At 34.6% G+C, this 15,524-nt stretch overlaps 2 protein-coding genes across 2 annotated transcripts; both read left to right on the top strand.

The window, feature by feature from the left end:
- The first annotated feature begins 3,247 nt into the window (after positions 1-3,247).
- LOC114745255 (probable mannitol dehydrogenase) lies at positions 3,248-5,663 on the top strand. Its single transcript, XM_028933405.1, has 5 exons — positions 3,248-3,454; positions 3,774-3,887; positions 4,317-4,830; positions 4,926-5,079; positions 5,214-5,663. Exons 1-5 carry the CDS (start codon positions 3,357-3,359, stop codon positions 5,417-5,419), a joined length of 1,086 nt encoding a protein of 361 aa, XP_028789238.1. The 5' UTR covers positions 3,248-3,356; the 3' UTR covers positions 5,420-5,663.
- A 3,057-nt stretch (positions 5,664-8,720) lies between these two features.
- On the top strand, positions 8,721-10,372 carry LOC114745253 (probable mannitol dehydrogenase). Its single transcript, XM_028933404.1, has 5 exons — positions 8,721-8,818; positions 8,924-9,037; positions 9,152-9,665; positions 9,797-9,950; positions 10,049-10,372. Exons 1-5 carry the CDS (start codon positions 8,721-8,723, stop codon positions 10,255-10,257), a joined length of 1,089 nt encoding a protein of 362 aa, XP_028789237.1. The 3' UTR covers positions 10,258-10,372.
- Positions 10,373-15,524: the final 5,152 nt, after the last annotated feature.

The raw sequence follows: 15,524 nt of genomic DNA, 5'->3' as shown, positions 1-15,524 counted from the left end.
TTAAAATATGAGAACTAATCAACGACTTCTTCGTTCTTGTAGGCGGTGTTATTAAATTGGGTTCACTTGTATATCGTCCTCCAAGGAATGGTCCTACCATATGGGAAATTGGTGTCCCAGATCGCTCAGCCGCAGAGTTATACGTACCAGACCCTGACCCTAAGCTCGTGAACAGATTGTACCAGAATGATGCAAGAAACAAGTTCGAACAAAAGCCTTAATTAGACAATGACTGCTGCTATATTATATTGCTCTCTTTCTTCTCCTTTTATACTAATTTCATTTTTAACTTTTCACAGGTTTAGACAATATGGGGTGTGGGAACGTTACACTGACTTATATCCAGAGAAAGATCTAGTTTATAATGTTGGCGTGGATAAGCACGACAAGAATTGGGTTTTTGCTCATGTTGCCAGGTTATTTTCCTTTACTCTCCTTCTACGTGGTCGAATTAATTTAGCTGTCCATTATTGTTCAGAAGCCCCGTCAACTGGTTCTGATGATCGTAACTTGCTTTGTGAGCAGAAGGACAGGAAAGCAGACATACCAACCGACAACATGGCAGATTAAGTTTGAACTTGACGAAGAAACATCATCAGGAAACTACACGTTTCAAGTGGCCTTAGCATCAGCAAATGAAGCCAGGTTGCGTGTGTGTGTGTGTGTATGTAACTACCTCGTTTTATCGATCTTTCTCTTAAGTCTGTGTTACAGTTCTGAATCAAGGCACAAGTGAAAATATTGCTGTGATTATTATATGTAGGTTTGGTTCAATGATGGGAGAGACGTTGATCCACACTATGAGACAGCAAGGATGGGAAAAGACAATGCGATAGCGAGGCATGGGATTCATGGACTGTATAGCTTGATCAGTATTAGGTTGCAAGTGATCGATTTAAGAAGGGAAACAATATTATCTATCTGAAGCAGTCAGAAGCCTCGGACTCATTTCAGGGTGTTTTGTATGATTATCTACGTTTAGAAAGACCTCCCACAGGTGGAAGGATGTGAATTATATATATAATATATATATATATATATATATATTAGATCCATTATTGTGATCTCTTCATTATTTGGTGGTAGATTTTAGCTCTTCTTTAGTTGACGTGATCTGAGGCATCTTGAGGTCCCCACAGAAGACCAGAAACTTTAGGTAGTGGCTTTTTGGGACTATTAATTATTAAGGCCCAAAATGAGATCGTGTGTATTTTTCATAATAGCTGGATGAATATGAGCCATTGGCTGTGTTTATAAGCAGCACGTATTATCGGATTTAAGTAAATAGCCGAAATATTAGTCGGAAAGTCATTGTAATGTTGTCATAAAGTTAAGGTTGCTCCTATGGCTTAATTTGAATGGAGCGACTTGTAAAAGCAAATGTGAAATATCGATTTATGGATAATTACTACAGCGACGGAACATGTAATCAACAGGAGCAAAAAAAATTTAAAAAAAAAAGTTAAAATTTCTTATATCCTTTGAGTGATATTATAAATAGAATCACACTGTCTCTGGTGTTTATTATAAACTTTAAATAACGTAACTAATTTATGAATAATGAACAATTAGTTAAAAACAATAAATAGGTTAGAAATAAATTTTTATTTTCAAATATACCCTTGTAATAAATTATAAAAAAAAAGATGAAAGAAAACGTTTTGAGAAATGTGATAAGAGAGAAATAATTAAGGTCAATATTAAAAAAAATACATTAAATATTATGACAAATCAAAATTAAAACTTATAAAATAGATTACATATCTTCTCAGATTTAAAGTTTATAAATAGGACCGGAGGGGATACTCCCCAGAAATTGTATCTTAAATTAAGAATAGGAGTAGCATTTATCTTACGTTTGATTATATAGGAAGTAATAGGTGGTGAGAAATGGAGATGTCATTTTCAATTACTTACAAATTCACGTAACATTCTAATTATTGACTAATGCATCATCCATATTTAACATTTACTTACAAGGTAGAGCAACAGGAAATAAGGCATTTGGGCCATTCTGCCCCTAAAATCTGCCTGATACATGGGAAAAAAGATGTACGTTGGGTTATATTATTTCTTATCTTTATATAAAAACTAGTTGATTAATTTGAATAGATTAAAAAAAATTAAGTTAGTTATTTGTAATAAATATGTGTTGTTTTTCTTAAAATATTCTTATTAATTAAGTATATTGACTAAAACCACTACTATTAGAAGCACCACCTTAAAAAATATATAAATATAAGAAACAAAATAGATTAAAATTTTATATTTAGAATAAAAATAAAAATCAAACAATATCTTATATTAAGCAGCAAAGGTAGTAAATAAAAACAATCTAATAGAGACGGTGATATTCATAATTGTCGTGTTGAAAGTTGTGAACATTGGACCATTCAGCCACTAAAATCTATCTAGGGATAATATTTATATAATGGGTGTATAGAACCAAAAAAGCAAAGTTATCTGGCAAAAGAAGTCAAAGGAATATAATAGGAGTTTTGAAGGTGCATTGCAAAGCCTTATTGTGACATTAACCTGATACTTTCTTTAATTGTTCCTAACAGTCTTTAAATAAATATTAATTGATCATTAATGAAAGCATATAATAAGGAGTAAAATAGAAAACAAAATATTTACTAGTGCATTTTAAAAATTTCAAAATAGCATTTACTTAGTATAAAAAAGTTTTTATGACATTTATTAAATGTAACAAATAAGTTTGCGTGGTTAACGCCGATTTTTTCATCCCTCTATAATTATTTAACTAAATCTTTCTAACTTCATTGAAAATAACTTTAATATTGGGTGCGATCATATCAGCATTATGCACTTGGTTGAAAGAAGTAATGGGATGTGAGAAGTCTTCGCGTTGCACCCCTCTTTAAAGGTATATCAAAAAAAACTTTAATATTTCATAATAAATTTATATAAAATTATTACTATTATTATTAAGTGCTTATAATAATAACAACAGGAGGAGCATTATATATTTGACGATTTGATGTATCCCATCTCGTATCTGTATATGGATTATGTGCTGCCGAATGTTGAGCAAGAAAACGTTAAAAAACCACACAAGCGATGGCAACAGTTATTTGGTTGAACTGTCTAATGAGGTGATTTATTGCGCCATCTGTTTCTCTTCATTGTCTCCACCCACTCCCTGCGTCTCGGTGTCCCACTGGCTGTGATCTGTGAACTGTGACGCCCATCACTTCCCTCTTCCCACTCCCACTCCCACTCCCACCCTCATAAATTCATAGTACACCTTCCCTCTCTGTTCCTCTCTCTCTCTCTCTCTCTCTCTCTCTCTCAGCTTTTCTCTGATTCCAGCTTCAAGAGTACGTACGCTTCCAATGGCGGTGAAACCGGAGGTTGAGCATCCCCGCGAGGCTTGTGGATGGGCCGCCAGAGATCCCTCCGGTGTTCTTTCCCCTTTCAACTTCTCTAGAAGGTTCTCCTCCCCCCCCCTTTTTATTTATGCTCTGCACTTTTCTTGCTCTTTTGAGTGTTGGTGGATCACATGTGGATGATTTATAGGACTCGTCACTCTCTGGTTGTTATGGGAAAATCATGAGAACTCTACCAGGTGTTTGATTTAATTCCTTTTTTTTTTTTTGGACCAAGAAATTATGGTCTAGACTTCAGATCCTTAGTTGCTTCACCGAATATTTTGGAAGTTAATGACATCATTCTAATGGTTATGATGGCACTATTGGTTACTTGCTGATTACTTTAGGTGAGCTTTGTTAATATGAACCTTTGTTTTGCAGAGAGACCGGGGAGAGAGATGTCGCATTCAAAGTGTTATACTGTGGAATATGCCATTCGGACCTCCACATGTCCAAGAATGAATGGGGCATTTCGATCTATCCGCTTGTTCCTGGGTATGCTCTGTCCCGGCTTTCTTTTATACGATCCTGTTAATCATTTCCTCTAAACGTCACCGGTGATTAAAAAACTCATCCAGATTTCGCCGACAGCAACAATCCAAGGACTGTCTATAAAAAACAAATTTCAATTCGTTCTCCTTTTTTTTCTTTTTTTTCTCAATAGATTACGTTACACATCTGCTGAACTTTCCGTGTTTAATTTAATTAAGATTCCACGCATCCGCCAACTTCATTTGAAAATTCTTTTTCAATATGGAATAAAATACTCCAGCAGGACAGGTCTGGTAGATCCCTGTCCTTTTCATGTATCAGGAACAAGTTTTAAAACTAGATTTTGAAGTGTCAGTGAAGTAATTGTGAATATATCTGTTAGAAACATCGTCAGTGAAATTCATCCGATTCTAATCGGTGTACCAAGTACAGGCACGAGATTGTTGGTATAGTAACAGAAGTGGGAAGCAAGGTACAGAAATTCAAAGTTGGAGACAAGGTTGGCGTAGGATGCATGGTTGGGTCCTGCAGATCCTGTCAAAGCTGCTCCGAGAATCTTGAGAACTATTGCCCAAAAATGATTCTCACGTACGGTTCCAAGTACGTGGATGGATCTATCACCTATGGAGGCTATTCTGACTTGATGGTTGCAGAAGAACACTTCATGATTCGAATCCCAGATGCTTTACCTCTTGATGCTGCGGCTCCTCTGCTTTGTGCTGGGATCACAGTGTATAGCCCTTTGAGGTACTTTGGTCTGGACAAGCCAGGCCTTCATGTGGGTGTGGTTGGTCTTGGTGGACTTGGTCATTTAGCTGTCAAATTTGCTAAAGCTTTTGGGGCTAAGGTTACAGTAGTCAGTACATCTCCTAACAAAAAGAAGGAGGCCATTGAACATCTTGGAGCTGACTCCTTTGTGGTCAGCACTGAGCCAGCTGAAATAAAGGTGTCACCCTTAGAAACTTGTTCATTGCATGGTTCTATGAATATCAGATGATTCTTTTTTAATCACTCACAGTTATTATTTTCGTGTGTGCTTAGGCTGTATTAGGCACTTTTGATGGAATCATTGATACAGTTTCTGCCACCCATCCTCTGTTGCCTTTGATTGGTTTGTTGAAGCGTCATGGGAAACTTATAATGCTGGGTGCACCAGAGAAGCCTCTGGAGTTGCCAGTCTTCCCTTTAATGACGGGTAATTAACATATAACCCAAGATTAATGTTTTGAGTAATTAAAGTGCCTCACGCAACTTGAAGTAACTTAATATGACGGCTTAAAGATTGGAATAGAATTTTTAAGCTTACGAAGTTTTAGAATATTTTGGCAGGGAGAAAGACAATAGCTGGAAGTGCCATTGGAGGGATTAAGGAGACGCAAGAAATGATCGATTTTGCTGCTGAACACAGTGTGAAACCTGACATTGAGGTTATTCCTATGGATTATGTGAACACTGCAATGGAGCGTCTTCTCAAAGCAGATGTCAAATATCGTTTTGTTATCGATATTGGCAACACATTGAAGCCAAGCCTCTAGTTCTGCATAATTCCAAATTTCACAAGATGATGCAAGATTCTGCTGAAGGTTGATTAATCCCTATATTTTATATATATATACACATATATATATCATTTGCGTCTTATTGTTGGTTGAGCTTCATAAATTTGGTAGTTTACAGTCCTTCTTGACTGAAGTGTGTAAGAGCTAAGCATCAGTTGACTGTTTTGGCGAGTGTAATGGTTGGGGTTAAATTTTAGTGTCAGCTAAAGTAGATTTTGTATCCAAGGAAAATGAGAAACTCTAGCTTATAACGAGATAGATATGAGTGAAATTAAGGAAATAATAATCTCTTAGTCTTACAATTTATCCCAATTTTTAACTCAGTCCTCATACTTTTAGAATTTTTATAACCAAGTACCTAAACTAATAAGCTGGTAGCAAGTGAATCCCTTGAGTCTGCATTTTTTTCATCAGATTCTTATTGATGCCATGCCAGCAAACAGAAGTTAAAATTTAATGCATGGCAAGTGATTGAGATAATTATTGGAAGTTAATTAATGTTCTTGGAATTACTTTATCTTTCTCTGGCCAACGAAAAAAAAAATTACTTTATCTTTCCAATAACACTCCTAATGAAATGTAATAATCTCACCCGCTGCATTTTGACTTAATGGCATTGCTTGTTGGTCCCGCCATCTTTCTAGTGCAATGCATGTTGGCAGGTCTGGCTCACTAAGTAAAAAATTGTACTCAATTGATCCGTACTACAGGATTTTTCCATCTTAACAAGGAAGAAGGGGCATTAGATGGTGAGGATTCAATAAAACTTTTTTACTTGTAAAGATTTTGGAGAATAACATTTAAAGATCCTCTAACATATTAATTTTATGTAAAAATCTTAAAATTTTGAATTTTTAGAAAGGAATCAGGATGATCTTTGGATAGAATTAAACCTCTCATGAGTGATTCATTTTTAGTATTTTCTACAGTTCAAAATACTACCTCCGCTCTTTAATATAAGACCTTATTTGATTTTTATTTTGGTCCTAAATATAAGACCTCAATCCATTTTATCTCCCATATTTATACATTTTTTCTCAAAGTAGCCTTTTTAACAATGATAGTTCTAGTCAATACACTTGATTAGTAATGATATTTTAGGAAAGACAACACTTCTTTAGAACAAATAACTAACTCGACTTACTTTCTTAATCTTCTCTAATTAATCAGCTGGCTCTTATAATTAGGATTGGAGGTAGTATAAGATAAGTTTTGTTGGAAGGGTTTGGTTTTTTTTATTTATAAAATAATATTTATTTTTGTTTAAGCATTTAATGAATTTCTTTTAAATTTTGCCCCTCATATATTCACTTTTCTCTTTTATTCATTTATTGCATCTTTTATTTTTTTATTAATAAAAATATATTTGGAAAAAAATATATATGTCTTACATATTTCTTGTTTTAAACTGATTTCAACTAATTTTTTAATGAATATAAATGAATAAATTTTATCCTATATTTTAAAGTGGAGGAGTACTAATCTTATGACCTGTCATTGTATCGAGGTTGAGTTTTAGCTTGATACTTCACTCAAACTGTCATTATAATAACTTGGGATTGACAAATTACTTAATTTTCTTGGTAAAAAAAATTACTTAATTTTGAAAGGTCTTTAAATGTCATTTTTCCCAAAGATTTTGACATCCAAACGTTGTTTAAGAAATTAAAGTGAAAACAATTGGAGCTGATCTGTCAGTTGCACAAGGATGGTAGTATCCTATCAAATTTTATTCTGTTCTTAAAATAGGAGTTAATTAAAGAGTTAATGTTAGTGTTATATATAAAACCTATTTTATAGGTTTATTAATTTTTTAATTAACTTTATTGATATTACTTCAATAATAATCAAGTAGGAGATGAAGGAAAGAAATTAAGAAAGATGCTTAGGGTATTTTAAAAAAAAACATATTATATTAACTAATTTAATTAACATTCTTAATCTATTTAAATTAGTTAATTATAGGCTTTATACTAAGAATCAAAAGAGCATCGAGTATTGCACATAGTCATTAATTATGTTGCGTAGTCATTAATTATATTTTCTCTTTATGAGAAGAGGAAAAAACCTAAACAAACTTCTCCTATCATTAATATAGCATCTAATTAAAAAGTTAACATTGGTCTTAAATGTAATAACTATTTCATATAATTATCAATTTTTTTAAATTAACTTTATTGATGTTTTCTCAACAATAATCAAGTAAGAGAGGGAGGAAGATAATTAAAAAAATACTTAGGGTATTTTAGAAAAAAATATATCATATTAATTAATTCAACTAATATTTTTAATCTAGTCAAATTAGTTAATCATGTCTTATGTTAAAAATAGAAGGAGTACTACATAAAATTTGGATCACTTTGTTTCAATAAGAGGATTTTTCAAAAGAAAATTGGATTGCCTAAATGGTTTATTATTTAAAAAATTTGAAATGAAGATAACATTAATTTTATCAAAGAAATTATTGTTCATCTAAAGGTATTATCATGTGGATTTTATTTATTTATTTGTTTACTAGAAGAGTATTATATTTCTACAATCTAATTTCGAACCGTCCAGATTGGAAGTTAGACGGTTAGATTTAATATATATTTTCTTAATATTTTTTATCATTTAATATTTTAACATGTGCAAAATTTAAAATAAAAATTATCTTTTAACGGTTAATTTTTTATTAAAAAAATTATTCAAAAATTACTGATTAAGAATTGGAAAAATGTCAAAAAAAAGTTGAAAATTAATAAATTTTAAATCAGGTGTTAACACTTAATAATACTGAATTTCTAAATAAGAATAAATTGTTATTGATATTTTTTTATTTAGTATGAGTATTTAGTAATTTTCAGTTTTTTTTTTTTAAAGAATTTCAAATTTGCACATTACACGGCCGGTGTCTGGCGGCAAAGTGGTCCACGCCTTCACATGATTATGTGAAGGAGACAGCATTAGGGTCAAAGTTCATCAACGAGAGATCTCTTCGCCTATGGTTCCACGTGCCGTTTGCGTTTGTTTCTAGAATTCCTCTCAGAAAAAGCACGAGATCGACACCGTGCGTTGGACTCGTGTGCGTCATCCAACACGTTAAGGCAGCCCTCCCCTCGTGACTCATAAATAGAACCTCCTTCGCTTTGCTCATGCCTCATTCATGTCTGCTTTCTTGTACTCTCCAAACTCTCGCTTCTTATTCCTCGCGCCTCATCCCCCGTCCACTTCTTTTTCTACTACACCTTCTTGTCTTTACGAGCGCGACTGATACAGAGATATCACAGATTCGAATATGGCAGTACGACCTGAGTTTGAGCATCCAAGGAAGGCCTTCGGATTGGCAGCTAGAGACGCATCTGGCCTTCTCTCCCCTTTCAACTTCTCTCGAAGGTGTCTTAGATATACACATCCATCCGTGTTTCGTTATAATGCTGATCGCTTTTGGTCTCTGTTCCGTTATGTTTGTCGCTAAATTCAACCGTTTCATTTCTGCAGAGAAACCGGAGAGAAAGATGTGAGATTCAAGGTGATGTATTGTGGAATATGCCATACCGACCTCCACATGCTCAAGAACGATTGGGGCATCTCCGCCTATCCCCTTGTACCTGGGTATGTGTGTGTGTGTGTGTGTATCCACTCTCTCTGATAAAATTTATAACTGGTAGTCTATGAATGTCAAGGTTGATTATTCATTCTAACTACTGCAAATATTGGCTAATTCAGGCACGAGATTGCTGGTGTGGTGACAGAGGTGGGAAGCAAGGTTGAAAAATTCAAAGTTGGAGACAAGGTTGGTGTTGGATACATGGTTGGATCCTGCCGCTCCTGTCAAAGCTGTTCTGACGACCTCGAGAATCAATGCTCAGAGCAAATATTTACTTCTGGTTCAAAGTATGTGGATGGGACTATGACACATGGAGGCTACTCGGACTCTATGGTTGCAGACGAACACTTTGTGGTTCGTATTCCAGATGCTTTGCCTCTTGATGTTGCGGCTCCTCTGCTTTGTGCTGGGATCACAGTTTATAGCCCTTTGAGGTACTTTGGTCTAGACAAGCGAGGCCTTCATGTGGGTGTGGTTGGTCTTGGCGGCCTTGGCCATATGGCTGTCAAGTTCGCCAAAGCTTTTGGGGCTAAGGTCACTGTCATCAGTACATCTCCTAACAAAAAGAAGGAAGCCATTGAACATCTCGGAGCTGACTCCTTTATTGTCAGCCGCGAGCCAGATCAGATGCAGGTACGGTACCTCTTACAAATGCGCTTGGCGTATATGATGGTAGTTGTATATATCTGTGCATATCTGAATAGTCAGGAGAAAAATCAGACCTTGTAAAATAATTCTATGGTCACTTGCATATGTCTGTGTAGGCTGCGATGGGAACTTTGGATGGGATCATTGACACAGTTTCTGCACAGCATCCTCTTGGGCCTTTGATTGGTCTGTTGAAGTCTAATGGGAAACTTGTATTGCTGGGTGCACCTGAAAAGCCTCAGGAGCTGCCGGTGATCCCTTTACTTGTGGGTAAGAAAATAATTACCATATCTTATCATGTTTTGAAGATAAGAATAAATGTGTGAAGCTTACTAATGTTTCAACAATAAATACATATATATTGGCAGGGAGAAAGATGGTGGCTGGGAGTTCTGTGGGAGGGCTGAAGGAAACGCAAGACATGGTGGATTTTGCTGCCAAGCACAACGTGAAACCTGACATAGAAGTTATTCCAGTGGATTATGTGAACACTGCAATGGAACGTCTCCTCAAAGCTGACGTCAAATATCGTTTTGTGATTGACATTGGCAACACATTGGAGCCCACAACGTCTTAGATTTGCATGATTTAAGTGGAAATATAATGGCTAGAGGGAGAGAACAATTTATACTTCCTGAGAGTTCACTTTTGGTGCTGTGATAATAAATCATTTGTGCTGTGTTAATTTTTAATTAGCTAGCCAATCATATTGATACACGGCCATTCCTTCCTAAGATTTTGTGTGGGATCATGTTCTAGATGACGTGGTTTGTACAAATAAATGAAAGTTTAGTTACACATGTCACTTGAAATATTACCTGTTACAGAATTGAGAAGATGAATTTTGATGACAACCTTGTTAGATTTTCACGAGAAAACTTGAGGTTAGATCGACTTGCTGTTTTTCGTTTTAATTAGAAGAGGAGACGAAGAATTACTTAATAAAATACGTCTGTGTGCGCGTGTATTGTGATATATAGACTTTGTTTGGCATAAAATAGTAATCACTTATAAGCATGTTTCACGTAAGTCAAGACAAAACTCTTCTCATATACTTATCTCGTATTCTATAAATCACGATTAAAAAGTTATTTATAAACTATTCTAAGCAGACCCATGGTTAATAAATTTACCCTGAAAGTCTCTGTAACAACTGGTTTAATTAATTAGTATCCTGCCAGCTACTATATCATTTGAGTATTTTTCTCAACATTATTGGGCTTCTTATACTCTTTTGGTTTAAAATGTAAGACTCATTTGGTAGTTTAGTTTATACTGCAAAATGAGGAGAAATATATACTAATTCAATGGAGGGCTTGCATGTGTCTATGTGAATCAGTTCTTTTTTTTGGGGTTCGGCTTCTCTCCCTTGAACTTTGAATTCTCTGACATTTTTAATTCAATTCTCTTATTATAACTAAAAATTTATAAAACTCACATTCATAAGTTATTTGGAAGCACAACTTTCATAATCTAGCTATTAAAAATATTATAACATACAAATTTAAAATAAAAATAAAACCCAAATTAAAAACGTTTAACATCCACCTCCTTTATTTAAAATTATAAATTTAGTTAAAAATACTGGATATAAAAATTTTCCCTCTAATTAGTTCTTAAATTATTGTGATTTTAAAATTTAGAATCTCAAATATTGTTAGTGGAGTGTGGTGGGATTGGATGAAATGTAATAAACTAATAAAAATTAAATTGCTATATTTTGTTAAACCTTAATATTGTTAGATTTTTATTCCAAAACTGTTAGCCATGTTCTGGAAATTTCCAATCGCGTCTGCGCACTTGTTTTCTCCTATGGTCCTTTTTCTCTCCAAACGGCAAAGTTTAAAGGCAAAGGACGAGCAGCGGGGGCTAAGCAGGGGAGAAAATTCTATTCTTCATTCTGCGGCCCTCTGCTGCCACTAAGCGGCGTCGTTTCCATCCTTTTCAAAAGGCAATAGACAGTGTTGCTAGATTTTCCAAACTGCTGTCACAAAAACCAAAAACCCCAAACTGTATCAAGCCAAAGGCAAAACAACTATCAGGTCAAAAAAAAAAAAGACAAAACAACTAACAAAAATGAAAATGGTAGTTTTTCAATTATAAATAACATATAAGATCCATAGTCTGCCTCCTTTCATTTGGTTAAGAGGGAAAAAATTGAAGTTGCTTACAGAGATTTAAGAATCCTCAAAAATATTAATTATAGTTAAAAATTTTAAAATTTCATAAAAGAATCATGATACCTAGTTGGAATTAAAATTTTCGTGCGCGAGTTTTTTCAATACGCATATTTTATATTTTCAAGTATTTATTTTCCATATTTCCAGTACTTAGTAAAAATTAGAAGGATATATTTAGTTCACAAATATATTTATTAAATTATTTTAAAGAAGAAAAATTAATTTAAAAAAATTAAATCAAAGAAATGCTTCAATAAGTTGTGCGCCCGAAGGCAGTCTGCGTGAAGAAGTGGCACATGATGAGTGACGACGGATATGGTTAAAGTTCTGGAACGAGAGATCCTCTGTGTAATGGTTGTTGAAAGTAGAGTGTTACTTCACTCGGCCTATGACAGCATGACCTGGGTGGAATTATTTACAATAATTGATCGATCCTGTACATCAAAATAATTCCGGCCGCCCACGTGCATTTCAATCTCCATATGCAAATTGTGTACGACGTCTTTAAAGTGTGGATAACATTTTTTTTTAATGGGAAAATTTTATTAAAGGACTCCTCTATCAACATAATTTCCACTCACCACCAAACAATTTTAAAGTTTCACTACAGTCTTTTAGCAAAAAAAAAAATGAAATTATATTGAGAAGTAAAATGTTCAGGTTACCTTTAATGTTTGAAGGGGAAAAAAAAAGAAAATAGTCTGATAGGGTTTTACTCTCATAATAGAAAGCAAATTTTCTCTTTCACATAAAAATTGGTTTGCATTCTTTCTGCTCTGTTCTCTCAACGTTTTTAGTTCGCATTCTCTCATTTCTAATGACTAGTGTAGTCATATTTGTTAACATTTATCTCATATTCTCTATGCTTGTTTGTGTTCTCTCGACATAAATCTCATCTCCCAACAATATTTTTGCTACTCTATGTTTAGATACACTTTTTCTATTTGCATTTTTTTCACACGCTCTTGCTAAAAATCTCGTCTCTTGTTTTCATCAATAGTGTTTCTATTGGACTGATTTCAAAGAACCAATGGTTACTTTTATTTAATTGGAATATGCACGTGTTAAAAGAGTTGAGGTTTAAGTTTGGAGCTTTATTTTTTTTAATTTGATTTTGTTCACTCTTTTCGGTTGGTCATTGACATTTGTTAGTAACAATAGTCACTGCTATGCTATTCTCAATGTCTTTTTGTGCTTTCTGTATGTTTTGTAATTTCTAGTTTTTATGAGTCTTGCTGATGCATGTCTCTGGTATTAATAATTGAAGTAAAGGAAATTAACAAGTACACTTGCTCATGTGACATGTGAAGTTAGAAAATTCACTCCAAGAATTAATTATATTTATAAGTTGACTCTAGCAATTTCATGTTTACTAGTATAACCAGTGAAGTTAGGCAATTTTACAACAATAATTAGTGCATTTACAAAGTAACGATAGTACATTCATGTTTGTTGTGTAACAATCAAATTTAGACAATTTACAAGAAATATTAATGCATTTACAAGTTGATTGTAGCAATTTTATATTTACTGGTATAACAACTGAAGTTATGCTTTATTTTGAGTTTTTAATGTTCTACATGTGCAAAACTAACCATGATACTTATTGCTTTGTCATAGGAACAACTCACTTCATTCAGGTTGGAACTGTTATGGTTGCATATGTGGAGGATGGCTTTTTAATTCTTAACTCAAGAATTTTTTTTTGGCAAACTCATGATTCCAATTGAGACACGTGATATTCCTAGGCCAAATTGTAAAGAACCTAACCTCAAAACACTTTAGCTCATCACAAAAAAAAAAACCACTACTATGGTAGAAAAGGAAAGCTGTTACAACAAACTACCATAGTAGAAAGAAATTTGCCCAACTTTAGAAATTAGCATTTACACTCAGTTCAAATTCGAACTCTGTTGCATGCAACTAACATCATTCATTAAACATCAATCATTCACAACCACTGGGCCTCCGAGTCTCCGGCCCGGGTAACAACAGACATCAAAATCAGCCCATCCAATTAATTTTCAACCATGTATAACAAAGTCTCACAAAGCAATAAGAATGGCCTCCGACCAACTAAAATAAGGAGAAAACATTTCCCCAATTTACAACAAGGCCGGGTAATCAAAATATTTCAAAAGGACCCTAATTGTGGCAATATACAACATATTCATACATAAACAAAGGCTAGAGGCCTAAAGCTAACCAAGCTTAAGCCTCTGCGTCTCTTCCCGAAGGCGCACGCCTGGAACCTTCACCTGAAAACATTGTAAACCACGGGGTGAGACAAAGTCCCAGTAACCAACCTTTCCAATACTAGGTACTACTAAATAGGTGCTCGTGAGGTGTCAAGTGGGGCAGTTCACAAGTAATATAATAACAAGATAGCCACAATAAATCATGCGAGTGAAATGATGCAAATCCCCTTAACCAAATCCCTCACTTTGGGGGATTTTCAGGAGCCGAAGCCGGCCTATCCCTCACTATGGGGGACGTAAGGAGCCATAAAAGGCCTATCCCTCACTCTGGGGGACGTAGGGAGCCAAAAGGCCTATCCCTCACTATGGGGGACGTACTAAGCCAACCATCATGCATTAATGGAGGTCTTACCACGTGGTAGTAACAGACAAAACTCTCACCAATTCCCAATTAATGCATCATGCTTAAATCATAATCAAAGAGTAATAATCATTTCACAATTAACCTCATTCAGTGGCATATCTTTCACAATACCAAAATTCATTCATCATTAGTCGAAACCCCACAAGACGGTTTTCCTTTTTATACACAACATACAGTTTGAACATAATTACTACTTAGAGCACAAAACATAAATCTACTCACAATACTATAGAAGCAAGTACTAAGGATTGGAAAGTGGTTACCTCTCGCCTGAGCAAGGAATAACAAACCGACAATGTGGCCCCGTGCACCACCACGACTCACAACCGGTCTACACAAGCACACAAACACACAACCATCATATATTAGCTTTCAAACTAATAATGTGGCCAAAACAATACTTGGGGACACAAAATTCCTATCTCCCATCAAAACTCTACCCAACTCAAAGGGTATAACTATCAAGGCAACACTCCAAAGTCATACTAACCCATTAAAACCATAATTCCTTTCCAAACATCAATTAAAGTTCAAACCTCAAGGACCCACTATAGGAATTCAACCTCCAACATCCCATTTGAGCAATTAAGGCTCCAACAACAAATCTAAACCGATTAAACATCCAATTTAACCCTCCTTAACATAACCCAATTCACAAAACTCAAAATCAATCTCTATATTATCATCCTCAATCCCAAATCATCTATCTCCACTCCAAAAATTCAAGATTCTTTAAATCCAAGGAAACTACACCGATTAAATACTTAAACTAACCCCAAGCAATCAATTAAACTCAAAACAATCGGTCAAAAACCTCAATTCCATCACAACTTAGAAAATCCTAGGGTTCCACCAAAAACCCTCAGAAATTCCAAGAAAGAAAGAAGATTAGAGGTTAAAATCACTTACTTGAGGTAATGGATCCTTAGAAATGCCCCCTCCAAGCCAAAAGTTCGAAACCCTAGCAGAGCTCCTCTCTCCTCCTTCAGATTTTCTTATTTTCGCACGCTGAACCCTCCCGCGACTATATAGATTTGGGACC

The sequence above is a fragment of the Neltuma alba genome, unplaced genomic scaffold (genome assembly GCF_004799145.2).
Source record: "Neltuma alba isolate B1F8T4 unplaced genomic scaffold, ASM479914v2 tig00004575_pilon, whole genome shotgun sequence".
NCBI lineage: Eukaryota > Viridiplantae > Streptophyta > Magnoliopsida > Fabales > Fabaceae > Neltuma > Neltuma alba.
Note: the sequence above shows the minus strand (reverse complement) of the source record. Positions and strands in the feature narration are given on the sequence as shown.

Bases quoted from the DNA above. Each gene is read 5' to 3' on its own strand.
- LOC114745255 (XM_028933405.1), top strand. From the start codon at position 3,357: ATGGCGGTGAAACCGGAGGTTGAGCATCCCCGCGAGGCTTGTGGATGG. The intron at 3,888-4,316 runs GTATGCTCTGTC...TACCAAGTACAG, and splicing joins ATCTATCCGCTTGTTCCTGG to GCACGAGATTGTTGGTATAG. The intron at 5,080-5,213 runs GTAATTAACATA...ATATTTTGGCAG, and splicing joins AGTCTTCCCTTTAATGACGG to GGAGAAAGACAATAGCTGGA.
- LOC114745253 (XM_028933404.1), top strand. From the start codon at position 8,721: ATGGCAGTACGACCTGAGTTTGAGCATCCAAGGAAGGCCTTCGGATTG. The intron at 8,819-8,923 runs GTGTCTTAGATA...TCATTTCTGCAG, and splicing joins CCTTTCAACTTCTCTCGAAG to AGAAACCGGAGAGAAAGATG. The intron at 9,951-10,048 runs GTAAGAAAATAA...ATATATTGGCAG, and splicing joins GGTGATCCCTTTACTTGTGG to GGAGAAAGATGGTGGCTGGG.